At 31.5% G+C, this 17,940-nt stretch overlaps 1 protein-coding gene across 1 annotated transcript in view; it reads left to right on the top strand.

The window, feature by feature from the left end:
* The window catches only part of LOC107447414 (venom protease), a 61,929-nt gene extending 43,989 nt beyond the window's left edge, over positions 1–17,940 (top strand). The window contains exons 4-9 of the mRNA XM_087156856.1: positions 7,255–7,522; positions 10,211–10,287; positions 12,602–12,717; positions 13,615–13,892; positions 15,720–15,859; positions 17,269–17,940. Of these exons, the coding sequence (XP_087012982.1) occupies positions 7,255–7,522; positions 10,211–10,287; positions 12,602–12,717; positions 13,615–13,892; positions 15,720–15,859; positions 17,269–17,427 (1,038 nt within the window). The 3' untranslated portion in view covers positions 17,428–17,940. The remainder of the gene's footprint in view (positions 1–7,254; positions 7,523–10,210; positions 10,288–12,601; positions 12,718–13,614; positions 13,893–15,719; positions 15,860–17,268) is intronic.

Raw genomic sequence — 17,940 nt, 5'->3', positions numbered from 1 at the left:
AGAGCTGTTCCAAATTTAGTATTCTTTTTTATCAATTATAATTTATGAGTTAATTCTGAAAGTATTTGTAAGACGTATAGAGACGGAAAGATAGAATTATACTTTCGGTAAATAAATATTTGTCAAGGAAATCAAGATTCGTGATTGCTTCTTCTCTGAATTGATTGGTGTTAATCGATCACCTTTATCCAACATTAGGTTATATGTATTTTTTTGAATTTAATGTATTTAAAAAGACATTCATAATATTTTTAAGTACTACTTCTTCTTAAAAATTACAAATGAAAGCAAACTACAAACAGAGAGAAAAAAATTCTGCTAAAATTAACATGTTGTATGGCAATGGCTTTTCTGGCTAATGAAACCGAAATATACGGTATTCAAAATATTCATTTGGTAATTTTTACGTTCTTATAGTAATGTTTTACCAGAAAGTCTGTTTTTCAAAATCATAGTTCTTATTACCACACATGCAGTAAAAAATACAAAACTGAAAAACAAATTTAATCGAATAGTTTATATGTAATGCTCTCAGGTATCATGAAAAAAATTACCAAATTGTACCACGTTTACCAAATTTTGTCACACATTATAAAGTAATATTTTATTGTTTATTTTACCAAAATCATTACCAAAACACATCGGTAAGAATTACCGAGCTTTCTGGTGTTCCCACAGAGGCAGAAACACGATAAATTATATCTTATTTTGGTAGTTTTGACCATTCTTTTTTCCTCCGTGCACTGGGCAGTTTTTTAACAAAAGGCAGAATTTTTTAAAATAGGCAGAATTTTTTAATTTTAGGAAACAAAATTCCAATAATAATTAAATTATATAATATATATATATATATATATATATATATATATATATATATATATATATATATATATATATATATATATATATATATATATATATATATATATATATATATATATATATATATATATATATATATATATATATATATATATATATATATATATATATATATATATATATATAACTTCTTTCAATATGGCGATCGGTCTTTTTTCTTTGTTTTCTATATTTCATCTATTTATTTATTCATTTCTGAATTTTATAACCGAACCGCCATGAATGTAATTTTAAGGCAGTAACATGGCCTTATATTTTCGAGCTTAACTCTGGAATAAGCAAGATAACTTCTGGGTTAAGTATATTGGCTAATTTCCAGAAAATAAGGAATTTATGTCCTCTGCCTTCATTAGATTTATTTTTCTTACAAAGATTTTCTTTTATTTCTTAAACTTTTAAAACTTTTTATTAGCATTTTTTTAAAATCATTAAATTTTTAACTAAACAGTTCAATTTGAATGTGTAAAATTTCACTTCTGCCTCCTCTCTCTAACCTTATAGTTAGACAATTAAAGTAAATTTTCAATATATTGATTAAAAGGCACAATGAAATGCATGTATATTGCTCATATTTTTGTAGCTACATAATAAGGTTACTAAAAAGAAACATAATTTTTTCCCTTATCTAATTTATATTCAAACAATGCTTAAGAAAAATGATGTCCCTTAGTTTAATTTTCCCAACTGTTTCTTACTCTAAATATTATTAAACTGTCCACTAGAATGCCATATCTACTATACATAATGAACATAAAAATGAATGCCTGTCCTTTATAGACTCATAAACCATATTCATCATATTTATATTCAAACAATTCTTAAGAAAAATGATGTCCCTTAGTTTAATTTTCCCAACTGTTTCTTACTCTAAATATTATTAAACTGTCCACTAGAATGCCATATCTACTATGCATAATGAACATGAAAATGAATGCCTGTCCTTTATAGACTCATAAACCATGTTCATCATATTTATGACGCCCCTCAGTTTAATTTTCCCAACTGTTTCATACTCTAAATATTATTAAACTGTTCACTAGAATGCCATATCTACTATGCATAATGAACATAAAAATGAATGCCTGCCCTTTATAGAGTCATTAACCATTCATCATATTTATATTCAACCAATTCCTAAGAAAAATGATGCCCCTTAATTTAATTTTCCTAACTGTTTCTTACTCTAAATATTATTAAACTTTCCACTAGAATGCCATGTCTACTATACATAATGAATATAAAAATGAATGCCTGTCCCTTATAGACTTATAAACCATCCAACCGAGAGCAATTAAATCAGGCATACTAACAGTTCGAAGCACGGGAAAGGTTAGGTACTTACGATATTAAAACATAAATTTCCAATAAGATAGTTTGGAAGAGATGTTCGAAAAATGGAATTTTTTAATTGCTTTAAAAATCACAGTTCTTAAAAATTAAATTGCATACACACTTAAAAAAAAAAGATAACATCAGTGATTTTTGCAGTGTTATAGCTCTCATGAGTTTATTGCAAGTTCTTTAAAAATTAATTAGTTTTTATAGGTTACATCAGATTAACTCAATGTGAAAGAGGTGGCATAAGCTGACTACGTTATCAAATTACAATTTCTAAAGCTGTTAACGTGTTTCTTTTGTTTTTCGCTTTAAAGACGTGTCTCTAAAATAAAACTAAATTATTTAAAATCATTGGAAAAAATATGTACTGAACAGCGAATTTAATGGAGAAATAGTACTAATTCGTTTAGCAGAGCGCAAAAAATCGACATATAATTATGGACGGAACTATCAGAAACTATACTCTGTTGTCGTATAAGTGGTAATGGATGATGTGCAACCATTGCTACATCAAGCCATCAGTACATCTGCAATTCCGAACTAACTGTTAAAACACGAACTAGAACTGATTAAAACACAACTCTATTTTTTAAAAAAACTGCCAGTACCAACGCTAAAAAACTTAACAACTTTTAATTACTAGCGATTACTTGGATTTTAAACATAACAGTGCTAACAAAAAAGAACATCATACCAAAGATCAAAACAGAAAAAACATCAATGGCGTAACTAGATCAATGGTTATTGCTTTTTAATTTATTGTCGTTTTCAAATAAATGATCTAGTTCCTCGCTTTTAATTTGTTGTCGTTTTCAAATAAATGATCTAGTTCCTCGCTTTTAACACTATCCTTGTGTAAAGTATTGTCTTACAGCTTGTTTGCTGATTATAACGTGATAACGTGAACTGTTTTTAAAAGTTCTTCAATGTAAAGTACGATGAGTGAGAGAGAAAAGAAATGGCCAGTGTCAGACATCCTATACGGCACAAAATATACTCGTATACGGTAAAACTGTATCGATAAAATTTTGTATCGTATGTGGCATGAAATATATGGTGTATTGCTTCGAAGTTCAAATGTTCTAAAGAAGGAAGAATGAACATTCATGCTGAATCCTCAAAGTGGTTAGGGAATACAAGATCTTTTGCACCAAATCAAATGGGACGTGTTTATTTACCGCTCTCTACCGACCGAACATTCATGCTGAATCCTCAAAGTGGTTAGGGAATACAAGATCTTTTGCACCAAATCAAATGGGACGTGTTTATTTACCGCTCTCTACCGACCTGATTTGATTCCTTTTGATTGCCACTGCATTGGAGAAATAGTTCGGAGCTCAGCACTTCGCTGATGATGAGAAATTTCTAATTGCTGTAACAAGTTGCTTAAAATCGCGGGCAGCTGAGATTTAAACAGAAGGAATTCGTAAGCTAATGAAACGCTCTTAAAAAGCTCTTGAACGTGTATATGGCAGAGTTGGCCGCCGATTACACTTACGATTGCATGCGTACATTCTACGTACATAAAAATATGTATCCCCATACATACATGATGTATTTGTATATAGTATGCAATTGTAATTATTTGTAATTGTGTAATATGATTACAAGTAATCACAATTACTTGTAATCAAGATTACATGTAATCATGATTACATGAAATCATATATTTTGATTAATTGTAATCATGATTACGTTGTCGTTTTTGTTGTAATCGTTTTTGTTGTAATTACTTGTAATCGCAATTACTTGGAATCATGATTAAAATTGTAATCAAAATTTTTATTACAGCTGTAATCAAGATTACAAGTAATTGATTACTGTAATCAATATTGTAATCATGATTACAGCTGTAATCAAAATTTTTGAAAGTTGTAGTCGCGATTACAAGTAATTGATTACTGTAATCGACTATTGCAATCGCGATTACAGCTGTAATCAAAGTTGTAATCGCGATTACAAGTAATTGATTACTGTAATTGTTTGTTGTAATAACGATTACAGTCGTAAACAAAATTAAGTTATCTTGTAATCATGATTACAAGTAATTGATTACTGTAATCGAAAAATGCAATCGATTACATTTTTGTTCAACTCTGGTATGTGGTTAGATTCAAAAATAAAGAAGATACCTTACCTGGTGTAAAAAAAAATTTATAGTAGACTTGTGGATTTATTTTTTTTTACAGCGAAACGGAGGTTAGTTCCAGATTATCCCCGTCCAAATATAACATGGAAGTTAATAATTACTGTGAAACGCACAGTTCCATGTAACTTTGTTAAGCTTATTAGCATATTACCTTCATCAATGATCTTGGTTGGAAACCAAGGTCATTGATATAAAATTTTAAAATTAAAGGATAAACATGCAGGAAGCATTCCTCGGAAATTTGATCAATAATCATTACTTTTAGAGGTTTCCTTTTAAATGTTAAAAATGGAAATATATAAAAAAATCTCCTTAAATTTTATCAACAAACAATGCATTTAAATTTCTAAATTTTAAATATTTACGAGAAAGAAATTTTTTCTTAAAAATATGATCAATAGTTTAGATTTATAAATATTTAAAATATAATATTTTGTGGTGGTCACTAAATATTTTTGTATTTCAAGATTTGTTCCAGTTTTACTAAAATTCTTAAAAATTTCCAAAAACCTGCGAAAGCCCTATTATATTATTTATATTATAATCCGTCGTATAGCTCAGTTACTTTGCATCTGAAAGCAATTGGTAAAAAGTGGGTTATATGTGAATTAATTATTATTTTATAATTATGAATTAAATATTTAATAGTATTCTTATTGCTATTATTAAATTTCCTGTCTTTATAAAAACTTAATTTCTGTACTTTACAACTTAAAGAAATAAGTTGAAGCATCTTCGGCGACTTAATTTCTGTTAAGTAGTATAATACAATCCCTGGTCTATAGTATAATACAATCGAAGGTCTATTTTTGCCTTTAATTTATCCTTACAATAAATTTATATTATTGACCAAACAGTTTGGACGGACAAAAGAATTCTCACTTAAAGATTATTTATCTAAAGTAAATTAAAAAATTATTTAACTGGTTTTGAAAAGCGGAAGCTTTCAAGCAGAATGATGTGATTAGGTGTTCGAATGGTACGGAATGGATGTTCTCGTTTTGGTCCGTTGGATGTCAACATTTTGTTCTATGCGTGTTCCGTTATTCAACGAATGAAAGTGTTAAAATATATCAGCTCGTATTTCTGGGTCACTTCTGGTGTTTCTCTTTCTATCACCTATTCATCTGTCATACTTATTTCTAAAATATCAGTGAAATTGACCTAGAGAGAGAGAGAGAAAAAAAAGTTCTGCATCATTCCCTGACTCTGCCATTTCTTTTTTTTTCTTCTTTTTTTAAAAAAAAATGGAATTCTTTTTAAAAACAAAAAAAGAAAAAATATTTATCGTGTTAGGAGAAAACTGTCTATGTAATCTGTATAAGTTGATTTAACACATAGAATGATAATAATCGACACCATTTTCGTTTTTTAAGAAATAGAATTTTGTTATAAAAGGTATTAATTGCGTTAGGAGGAGGCTGTCTGCGCAGTCAGTACAGTAATTAGTTAGCACATGGAATGTTCCAAATTACCACTATTTCGTTTTCAAAAATTTTTTTTTATCGAAGGTATTAATTGCGTTAGGAGATCTGTGTAGTAAGTACAGTAATAAGTTATAGCACATGGAATGTTCAAAATTACCACTATTTCGTTTTTAAAAAAAGTTTTGTTATCGAAAGTATTAATTGCGTTAGGAGATCTGTGTAGTTAGTACAGTAATAAGTTAGCACATGGATTAAAATAATTAAAAAAACGAAATTACCACTATTTCGTTTTTTTAAAAAATATAATTTTATTATAAAAGGTATTTATTGCGCTGGGAGGAGGCTGTCTATGTAATCAGTGCAGTAATAAGTTAGCACATGGAATGTTAAAAATTACCACCATTTTGTTACAAAAAAAGAAATAGAATTTTCTTTTAAAAGGTATTAATCGAGTAAGGAGAAGGTTGTCTATGTACTCAGTACTATAATGAGTTAGCATGTGGATTGTTAAAAACTACCGACATTTCGTTTTTTTTTTTTTTTTTTTTAAATAGAGTTTTCTGATGAAAATATTTCTTGCGTTAAGGGAGGACAGCCTATGTAGCCAGTATTAAGTTAAAAAGTTAGCTAAAAATTTTCTATCGCGATAAGAGAAAACTGTTTATATCAAAATAGTCAGTCTAAAGTCAAGTTAGCTTTTTGAATGGGGAAAGTTATTTTGCATCATCAGTTTAATAAATATCATTTGCTTAATAAACATTTATATAGCTTATTCTTGTCAATTGCTGAATAAGTTCATTAAAATTTCCAGTAACTATGACTAATATAATTTTTCTGAAACTAACGTGACCTTTCATATATTTATTTATAGTTTTGCTATTATTTTAAATTAATAACAAACAGAAATCTTAAATAATTATAACGATATGATATAATTATAGTTATGTGACGTATTTATATGATTATAATTAAGCAATTATATAATTATAAGACAAATAAAATTTGTACAATTTTCTGTTAATGCAAATCACTCTAAACCAGTAAAGTTTATTTTTCTATTAAATCTTTCAGTCCTAAAAATCAAATGCATCGTCTATGGTGCGCTAATCAGATTTTGATTGAGCTGTTTATGAAAAATTTTGCACTATTTTCTTAAAGCCGTTTGGCTACTGCAGTGTTTGCCATAAATAAAAACATTTTCCTGTTTATGTTCGCATTACGTTTAACTTCTGCCATTACAAATCGCATTTTAGAGTGTTGTTTTCTTCTAAATGCCTCCACTTTAGAACGACTTTACATTTACTTTTAATGCTCTCATGCCAACTGGTTAGTCAGTGATGCACAATCTGCTGTGCAATCTTTTTACCTTAATTAGTAACCCAGAAAAATGGTACTACCATCACTTCTGTATTCTTGACGAAATTCAATAAATAATTTTCGAAAATTTTTTCCTTACAGAACGTACCAACTCTCAGCACCACAACAGCTTCCACGACTACGGAAAATTCCACCATCCCACCAGAAACTACATTACCTACGACAAGTAATTCATTAATAAGTAGTCTCAATTCTAGCGGCAACGCTATGGATACATACATTTCCAGCATCATAGAATCTCAACCTTTGCACTACATCACATACAGCAAGCCTGATAACATCGTAGGTTATAAACCGCCTTTCGACAATCAACCGTTTGACCTAACGGCATCTAATTCAGATCTATCGGGTAAGAAATCATACCGATATCAACGTAATTACGTTTATTTTTTTTATTCCTTTTTCCAACATTCAATATCATTACCTAAAAATATTAACAAAAAATACATTTAACTCATAAGTTGCTTGTTTTTTTTTGTTTCAATTCAAAAAAATTAATACTGAAAAATTACTCTTTATTTATATGTTCTAATTTGTGCAACATTTACTGCCCTTTTTAACGAAAACTCAATAAATGCATTTAGCTTAAATTATATTGATGTATTTTTTGCTGCTGTTGTTATACACTATCTACCAATAAGTATTTGGACACGTGTGATTGAAAAGAAAAACAAACTTTATTCATAACCAATAGTTGGTAGAGCCTCCACGAGAGGCAATTACAGCGTGAACCCTCCGGGGCATACTTTCCGCACGTCCTTGTGTGACGCCTAGTGATATTTTATTCCACTCGTCTTGGAGAAGACACGTAGTAAGTTCCTTCTCCGATTTTGGACGGGTAGTACACCCTTTAATTCGGCGATCCAACTCGTCCCAGAGGTTCACGATAGGGTTCAAGTCTGGCCTCTAGGCAGGCCAGTCCATTCGATTAACCCCATTGGCACCATACCAAGCCTTAGTGACCCTCGCAACATGACAGCTGGCATTGTCGCCCTGGAAGTAACAGGAGTCCAACCCGTAAAACTGCCACAACGTAGGAAGCACATTATCATCCAGGGCTCGAAAAAACTGGGAAATTTTACCCGTCCCCGAGGACGGCTGGTCCAACAATGCACCCGTCTTCCTTTGAAACTAACCCGTAGCTTCTAAATGAATAAAAATATAATTTTCTCTTATTTATTACAAACATTTATATAAATTGCACAATGAATTAGTAGTTACTAGGATTACATTATACAGTAATAAAAGAAATACTAGGTTACCAATTGTAACCTAGTATTTCTTTTAAGAAATAATTTATTTATTTCATGAAATAATTTAAATGACAAAGGTCAAGTTATCTGGAATTTCAGTTTATCCGAGGTTAATGCGTTTTTTAAATGAATCAAATATGACGTTTGCCTATTCCACAATCAAGCCAATGATTTACAGAGGTTTCTGCACAGAAATCTGAAAGGGGTTTTCCATTTAGGTAGATGTTCTTAATTGCGTTTAACGCTTCTTGTTTAAGACCAGTACGTAATGTTTTTTTTTTGTAAGTTCATCGCTGAAAAGCCCCTTTCAACCGCTGCAGTCCTCCCAGACGGAGAAAACATTAATTCCACCATGTTGCTGTATTGTGGGTCATTCTGCTGCATTTGGTCTGACGAAGGAATTAACAGGATTTCTAGATTAGAGGGTCATTTTAGAAGTGAGGCGCTAATCTAGACTCTTGTAAGATAACAAAAATTGAAAATGTATCACGAACATTAACGGGAAAATGGCCGTCCGCGCGGACGTCGGATTCGAGGAATTCATTGTCCGCCGGGAATTTTTCACCGCCGAGGACGGGCGGTTTTTCGAGCCCTGTTATCATCCAAAATAGTGCAGTAAGCATCGGCGTTGAGCTTACCATGAAAGGTCCCAATCCATACCAGGTGAAACACCATTCATTTGCATAGATGTCCAAATACTTATTGGTAGATAGTATAGTAGGCCATTTTAAGGAAAGGGGTGCGATTGTTCTTGTTTTCCTGTGGCGCCATCTATGGATAAGAATTCGACTTCTGCCACACCCATACTTTATACTTTATACAATGTCTTTTTTTAGGAACATTTTTAATATATTTTTATGGTACTGTTTAGTTAAAATATACATCTGTAATTAGCAAGTAAGTCAAAAGCAATTTATCTACAAATTTATGGATAGCTGACACGAATTACAAGTTTTCACAACGTGGCATGACCAAGTTTTATCAGTAACATCCGAAAACACGTTGAAAAAATAAAGCAATTTGAAAGGGAAAAAAATTGTCCTTTTTAGGAACATTATCGAAATTTATAAAACATGAATTAAATGCCTACTGTTTAATAATTATTTAGAATTAAATGTTTTCTGTTTTTTGTTTAATGTATAACCTAATTGACTAAACCGTTAAAAAAAATTTATTAACAACGAAGCCTAAGTTTTTACGTATGTTTTATTTACTACATTTTTTTAAAATCTTCACTACTCATATTTATATAGGCTAAAAACACTATTTGCATAAAAATTTCACAGATTACATTTTCCACATTTTTATATTTTTTAAAAACTTTAGAAAAGCTTGGAGTGGTGTGCATAATTTTTATTTTTCAAACTGTAGTACTCTCCTTAAAAAGGTTGGTTACACCTGATCTAAGACGATAGCAGTTTAATTAAGTAATACGACCAGAAGTTAGATATTTCTTAGACAGGTATGAGTTGGCCATATATATTAAAGATTCTTTGCTAATTTAATTATTATTTGTTCCTGTTGTTAGTAAATTAGATTCCCATTGGATGAAAATTATCGTTAGTCTTATACTTTACAACGTTGCTACTTGATTTACTACTTCTCATGATATACAATGTAGTATATCTATCAATAAACACAAGCGATCAATATGCATAACAACAATTCCAAAATAAATGAATTAAAACCATATGAGATTTCATAATGAATGAATGATTTTTACTCCCAAACAATGTTTAACAATATTAAACAATATTTTATTTTTTTAACTTAAATATTTTCAGGAACTTGCGGCATCGGTGGCAGGAACGCCCGAGTTGTGGGAGGGCATGAAAGTTATCCTGGACAGTGGCCATGGATGGTAAGCAAATATTCAAGCTATCAGAATATTTGGGCCAGTAATAAAAAATATTTCAATTTTGATATGATTACTATGACAATCTAATAATAAGTTTAATTTTCATCTTTACATAATTACTTAAGTTTAATGATTACTTATAAAGGTAACCTTAAAGGTTACTCCACTGTTGTAAATCGAATTGCTTGATTTTCAAAAGAATTGCTAAAAAATATTTGTAGAATTTCAAAAAAGAATAATTGTATACTCTATTCATTCAGTATTCATTGAAGGGATAAGTAAAAGGAGAATTTTTATCCGAAGGCTTTATTTGAATACTACTAAGCCAACTCCACTTGTGTTCATTTTAAAATACATTAAGTTAGTTCATGGTTCGTTTTAAGACATAAGTTTAATGAGTTTGTTCATCTAATCTAGTCAGATTTTCGTTTTCTATTTGTACGGTAGGTGTACTAGCTTCAAAATGATATAGAAATGACTTCTGTGGTCGTAAAAGTTAAGCTAATAGTACTTTTATTCTTATGAATAGAGTTAGTAGAAAACTATTCCAATAAGGCCTTCTTATAACAATTTTCAAAAATTGCGTTATCGTCGAACATATAGGGAGGTATGATATTAAACTGTTTCAGAACAGAAGTTTTTAAAATGTGGATCTCAATTTCAAATAGAAGTTTTGTTGAGTGCGAGGTAATATATCACAAGGGATCCAAATACTGATTTTCAGGGGAGAAGCATAATTAAATTTAAAATAGTATAAGTAATGTGATTAAGGTTGTAAATCGTAATTCATTTCAGTTATTTTCTTTTACTTCTAATCACAAATGATATCGATTAAAAAAATAGAGAGAATGAAGTGTAAGAATAAAATACTGTAAACCTAATATAAGAAAAATTTTAACATTACCTATATCTAAAATCTGCAATGTAAATTGCCAGGAGAGGAATGTATTACCAATGGAAAACCAAAGGAACCAAATTAATGACTAAATTTTGTTACATATCCTCATTAGAAGAATTCACACCAGGAAAGTTCATTTATCAGACAAGTTAGAAACTGGACAGTCTGCCACTGTTCCAACATTCCCCCAATTCTTTAATTAGACTCAAACATTTGCTTTAAATAGACAACTAAACACATCCAAGTCAAAGTTCTTGATGGTCCAATCAAAATATTTTGATGGTTTATGTTGGTTTCAGTGCGGTTCATGATGATCCAACATCATTTGATGGTCACCACACATTTTCCATTATTCTTTCATGGTTTTGATATTCCAACAAATTTCTATCATTCCATGATGCTACTTTAATACGATGATGGTTAACCATCAAGAGAAGTTTGATTCTCATGCACCAACAATCCCTGATGATCCGTTACGGTCCATGATGGTTCCAACTATACATTTCCATGGTGGTTTAATGGGAATTCTTGTTAATTCTCAGGAATATACCATCAAAACAATTTCGCTTTTTATGTTGGATCATCAATTTAAATCAGTCCAAATTCTAACGCTAGGGATGATAGCTGTTCATGATTGTTCCAACATTTGATTTCCAAGATACTATGATGGAAATTCGTGATGGTCCATTATGGTACAACAATGCATTTTCCTGATGGTTTAATTATAATTATAGTTCGTTCAACAGCCATCAAAACATCATACCATAAAAACAGTTTGTTTTGTTTCTTAATGTTGGAAAATGAAAAATCAGTCCGAAATCCTACATTTGGGAGATGGTGACTCATGATTGCTCCAACATTTGATTTCTAAGAAACTATGATGGAAATTTCTGATGGTCAACATGAGCAAACCATCAAAACAAGTTGCTATTCTTGTGTTGGATCATCATTAATCAGTCCGAACTCCTACATTAGGGTAATAGTTACTTATGTTGTTTACAATCAAAAATACATTGGTTCATGATGGAATTATTAATGGTTACCATCAGAATTATGTTGGTTCATCAATGGAAAACCATCAAAAATTTGACTTGGGTATGCATTCCATTTAAATTGAAATGAAAAATACATTTGTTTAAAATCGATGTCTTTTTGGTTTCAGTTCAAAAACTTTTTACTTTCATCAATATGATCAAACTTTCGATACCTTTATTGGCACTGAAAGCTTTCAGCAAATTTTTTATTCCCACCTAGAATTAAAAAAAAACTAACTAGATCTACAGTTTAAAAAAAATATGTATTATACTATAAGTAAATTAATAAATATAACACTTCTCTACTTAAGAATTTTTTGAGTAAATTGCTATGGATTAACTATGGATAAACTGCTATGGATTAACTTTATATTCTATATTCTAGGCTGCCCTGTTTATAATGACAGCTAGGGGTAAAGAATACTGGTGTGGTGGTTCGCTCATCAACAACTTGTATATATTGACAGCAGCCCATTGTTTATCTGACAGAAGGGGATATAAGTAAATATTTTTAAGATATAAAAGCTTGATTATTTTTAAATGATATTACTTTAAATCTCTGAATCTCACATTATCTAAACCATTTTCAATGTCTAGAATTTTATTTTATAACCGGCGTTTTGGGTTCACGGCTACTAATGTTTAACTCCATAGCCTTGTAATTTTGAACCCAATCCAGAAGACAAGGGGACTCCTGTATCGAATATTGGGAGGAACTTACCTTCGTGGGGGACTTTTTGATGGAACTAAGCCGCATTTGCGTTACATGGACAGGAGAACCACTAAAACCTCCTTAGCCTGACGGCAAGAGAACTGTAACCCATGATTCGTCTATCACTGAGGACATTTTACGTCAGCACTATGGTCGGTGCAAGCCGGATGCGGAATTCGTATCGACCAGCCATCGCTGGGATTCGAACTCGGTTCACCTCATTGGAAGGCGAACGCTCTATCTCCTGAGCCATCACGTCTCATTTTCTAGAATCAGATTCTTTTGTTAAGATGTGTTTTTTCGAATAAATTTTCCATGGTAAATTAGACTTTATGTGAAACACTTAAAATTTTACGAGGACACAATACCACGGGAGAAACATTTCCTTGCAAATTCTCTTCCGCTTCCATTACTGATTTAAAATTTAGAGGGAGCTCAGACAATACTAGAGCCATGAAATTTCAAATACTGACAAGAAATTTTTAAAATATCCAAATGAAAATTAATTATGACAAGATAACTTAAGATTACGCAAGTTTAGCTCTTAATATATTTTTTCGCTTATAGCTAATGTTAATAGTACTCCAGCTCTGTAATGTAACATTCAAAGTTTAGGCGAAAGCGGTATAGTTAGGAATAAATATTTAAAATCAAATTCATTTTTGCAATTATTTCCTTTCTTATAGATACAGTGCAAGACAAATGGTGGTAAGATTGGGCGAACACCATTTACTGAACTCAAATGGTGCTGGAATTCAAGAGCATGGCGTTGCAGATTTGAGGCCTCATCCACAGTTTCAAAGAAATGGTTTTTATAATGACATAGGTTTGGTTAAATTAGCTCGTCCGGTGAAATTTTCAGATTACATTCAAGCTATTTGCCTACCATCCTCAAGTTCAAGAACTGGTAAATCACTGGTGGGACAAATGGCAACAGTGGTTGGATGGGGAGCTATGCATTATGGTATGAACTGAGTTTAATTTTGTTTTATTATTCAAATTTATGGTAATAAAGTAGGTGCGCTAAATATTATATACCAGTTTTTCATTTTATGACACAATAGAAGTTCTTTAAAACCACGTTTTTTAAAAGAAGGAAAAGATTATTTCACTCTAAAGTTTCCATTTATCGCTACTTTTTACTCTAGTATTAGGATGATTGTTCTTCTACCTTGATCGCGTCTGATTGCAAAGACACAGTTCCCAGTAAAACACCGAAGTCAAGCATCACTGACTGCGACCAATAAGCGGGTGGGTGACCACTTTGATCAGCCTGCTTAGGGACTGAGACTGCGCGGTATCGGTTCTCGTTAAACTGTTCTATCGTTAAAGTGCTCGACTTCTCGCGCAAATCGTCGGGTTACTAAAGCAGTGGAACTATCCCCTCTGCAGAGGATCAAAATTGCGATGACATGTCTTCGGATTATCCTTTGGGATGCTTCCCAGACCGTCGACAATAGCCCATTCTGCAGCTCTAGTGTGACGTAAATAAAGTACCTACCTACCTTGATCGCGCGAGCCCAAAGAGTTCCTTTCTTCTGATTAGCTTGGATATAAATTAATCTTCATTACTTCTCTGTTTTAATTAACGCACTTAATTTTGGCTATAAATTCAATAATTGTGGTCAGGAAACGATTGAAATTATACTGTGATCCAGCACGAAGCTTCAGTTGAAATTCGAGCCCTGAAGGAAATCAGAGGAAGGTGGATAACTTCAATTTACAATGAATTCTATTTGGCTATAAATTTTGATTGTAACAGTTAAGAAATTACTAAAATTCGTATTAACATCTTGTAATGAGCTTCAGTTGAAATTTAAACACTCTAGCTTTTCGGAAAGAGGTCAAAAATTTGATTGCGACATTCTTTTTTAGGAGGCAGAAATGAAAACGAGTTAAATAGAATGTAACAGTAACAGTTTATTAACTCTTTAAATATCAAGTTCCAAAGAGGAAACTAAATAAAATAAAAAGCCTGTCATTGAAATTTTTTTTTAAATAAATCTATATCTAATGTGATTTTTAAAATTTTAATTAATTATGTTCAAATAAATTTATTTTAATCCTTGCAGAAACATATAGTAGAATTCCAAGTGTAACAGAGGGGAAATCGCACAGGTATTTTATCCTGAAAAATTTATTAAATATTTGTGAAAACAAAAAATTGTGCTATAATATGCTACTTTAAGGTGCAATGTTTAATTTAAATGCATAAAACAATAAAAGAGCCTCATAATTTAATTGCCTGGTAATTAAAAGCGTCCGTAACAAAGGGGACAAAGAAAATCCTACATTTTTGACATGCACTGTTATTTCCACTATATTCTGTGATTTGGAACATCCTAAACATTATTTGTAATTTTTTTAAATTATCACATTTCAAGGTAAAATAAATTATTATAAGATTTTTTAAATTGCTTACACATTTTTATTAACTTAAAAAAATGCAATGTGACAGAGGGGACATTTTGCAAATTTGACAAATAGTTACAGGGAAATATCATGCCATTTAATTAAACATTGCACCTTAAAGTAACATATTATTGCACAATTTTTTGTTTTCACATATGTTTAATACATTTTTTAAGATAAAATACCTGTGTGATTTCCCCTCTGTTACGCTCGGAATTCTACTACTGGTACATGGAATTCAACTACACAAATACAAAAACTGCTCTTTATATTTGATTAAAAAAATTTTCATTTTCATTATTGTAACTTTTATTCAATCTAATTAATAAAAAAAAAGAATCATGTTCTGAAACTTATGCAGCAATTATTGCTTTTACAGGCACTCGAGGTACTGGATCTATGCAACAAGTATCAATGCCAATTTGGGAAAATAAGGACTGTGACAAGAGGTACTATCAACCCATAACCAGTAACTTCATTTGTGCCGGTTACAATGAAGGTGGAAAAGATGCTTGCCAGGTATCAACTATTAAAATACACTGCTTAAAAACAATACGAGTTTTGGTGTGTACGGATGTAACTATGGGTAAACTGTGACCCTTATACTTACAAAATTTAACGCGAAGGTAGAGATTGTCCTCTGTGTAAGTATATAATTGCCCGATTTTCGAATTTTAGAATGCGTAATGCTGTTTATAAGACTGGAGTGTCTATTACATCGATCAGTCAGTTCGATAAGAATTATTTTGCTATTGTGCCGAAGCAAATTTTGAACAATCACTGAGTAGTTTCTGTTCACGTGACTTTTTCTAATTTATTTTTTACTTTCAATAATCATGGCAGCCATGATTGCTGTGGGATCACTTTTGTCTTCTATTGAGTAATTTTTAATTTGTTAAAAATTACCCAAAAGAAGAAACCCACCGTTGATCAATCGTCCAGTGGGCATGTTGCTATACCCACCTCAAACGTTCCCGTCCATGGCATGACGAAAATGGCACGCAAATGGTTGGCTGCTAAGCAAACAAGCCACGTTCGCGAAGCCTTCTACTCACAGAAGACGTCGACACCATTCTTCCGATGACTGCACTAAGAGAGGATCTGAGCTGACTCGTAGTTGCAGTTCTATTTCTTTATGCACATAACCATAAATATCGGCCATCGACGCTCGTCGTAGCATTTGCTATCTTTAGCTGAACCTCCTGGATGCCGAATATGTGGTTAGAAATTGTTGTCAGTCAAAGTCTATGAAACATAGTAGGAATTATATTTAGCCACCTGGCCACTTCTATCTGACTTTGTATTGCTTCTAGTCTTCCTATACATTTCCATGGCTGTACTTCCGACAAATGTTGCCTGAAGGTCATTGCTACAAATCGGCTATCTCCAATTTCTAATGTCAGAAGCACAAGGAAATTCGCAGACTTGTGATCAAACATACAATTTTATGTTCATCGCAGATGACGTAATTCCACTGCAACGCCACTAATTTACATATTGCGGTTTTACTTAGCAACTCTTTTTCGTCAACATATTCAAATTTTATTGGGATCGACTTATTATTGGCGATCGAAAAGAAAAGGAAAAATATCTTAGTACATTCCTATACAACTGAAAAGAGGAGGGGAAGGATGGGTCAAAGGCATGGAACAGGTCATCTCCCTAGATGGCGTATTAGAGCTTTGCGATTGCCTATTAGGAGAGTTATCACTATTTTTGTAATATTTTCTCAATTACCATTGTCATATTCTTGAAGCAAATGCAGTTTTACATCATCGAGTAATATTAACTACGTTCACAATTCAGATTTCATGCCATATGTTAGCATTATAAAACGTTCTAAATCTCACACTTCATAGGATCACTCTGTATATATAAATTAATTTGATAAACATTATCATGCAAATTAACGAAAATTTTTCTTATAGGGTGATTCTGGTAGTCCTCTTATGGTCCCAAATAATTCCAGAGAATGGACAATAGTTGGGATCGTTTCATTCGGCACAAAATGCGCTTCACCTGGATATCCAGGCGTTTACACCAGAGTATCGCAGTATTTAGATTGGATCGCCCAGAACACACATTGAAATCAAAAGTACGAAGAGCCAAGACATGAAGTCTTTAAAAAAAAAAACACAAGATGAAACGAAAGTGATATCTCACAGAAGAGATTGCCAATCTCGAGACGGTGTTGTTCAGTAACATTTGTGAACTTTTGACTGTTTTAATTTAATGTGTGATTGCCAAAATAACACACACTAAAAAGACAATTCTTCCTAAAAAGGAGTTGATTTGGTTGCGCCTCATCCAATTTTAAGAACTATTTTCTTTCAGGAAGTATATATTTATAATGAGCATCAAATGTAAATTATTTCATTCCAAGTCGAAGATGTGTGATGTGGTGCAATAGTTATGCACGTCACATAGATGCAATAACACAAATCATAATTATTCTTTTTTTTTCTTGGATGATTCTAGTCCAAATATGGGAAATATAACTAACATGGGAAACAAGATCATATGGGAAAGGTATCATAAAATTATTTTATAAAGCTGTAAAGCAATATTTTTAGTTCATAAAATTTATGCTTTATGCTAGA

The sequence above is a fragment of the Parasteatoda tepidariorum genome, chromosome 1 (assembly GCF_982258835.1).
Source record: "Parasteatoda tepidariorum strain Cologne lab strain chromosome 1, Ptep-v5.0, whole genome shotgun sequence".
NCBI classification, from domain to species: domain Eukaryota; kingdom Metazoa; phylum Arthropoda; class Arachnida; order Araneae; family Theridiidae; genus Parasteatoda; species Parasteatoda tepidariorum.
Note: the sequence above shows the minus strand (reverse complement) of the source record. Positions and strands in the feature narration are given on the sequence as shown.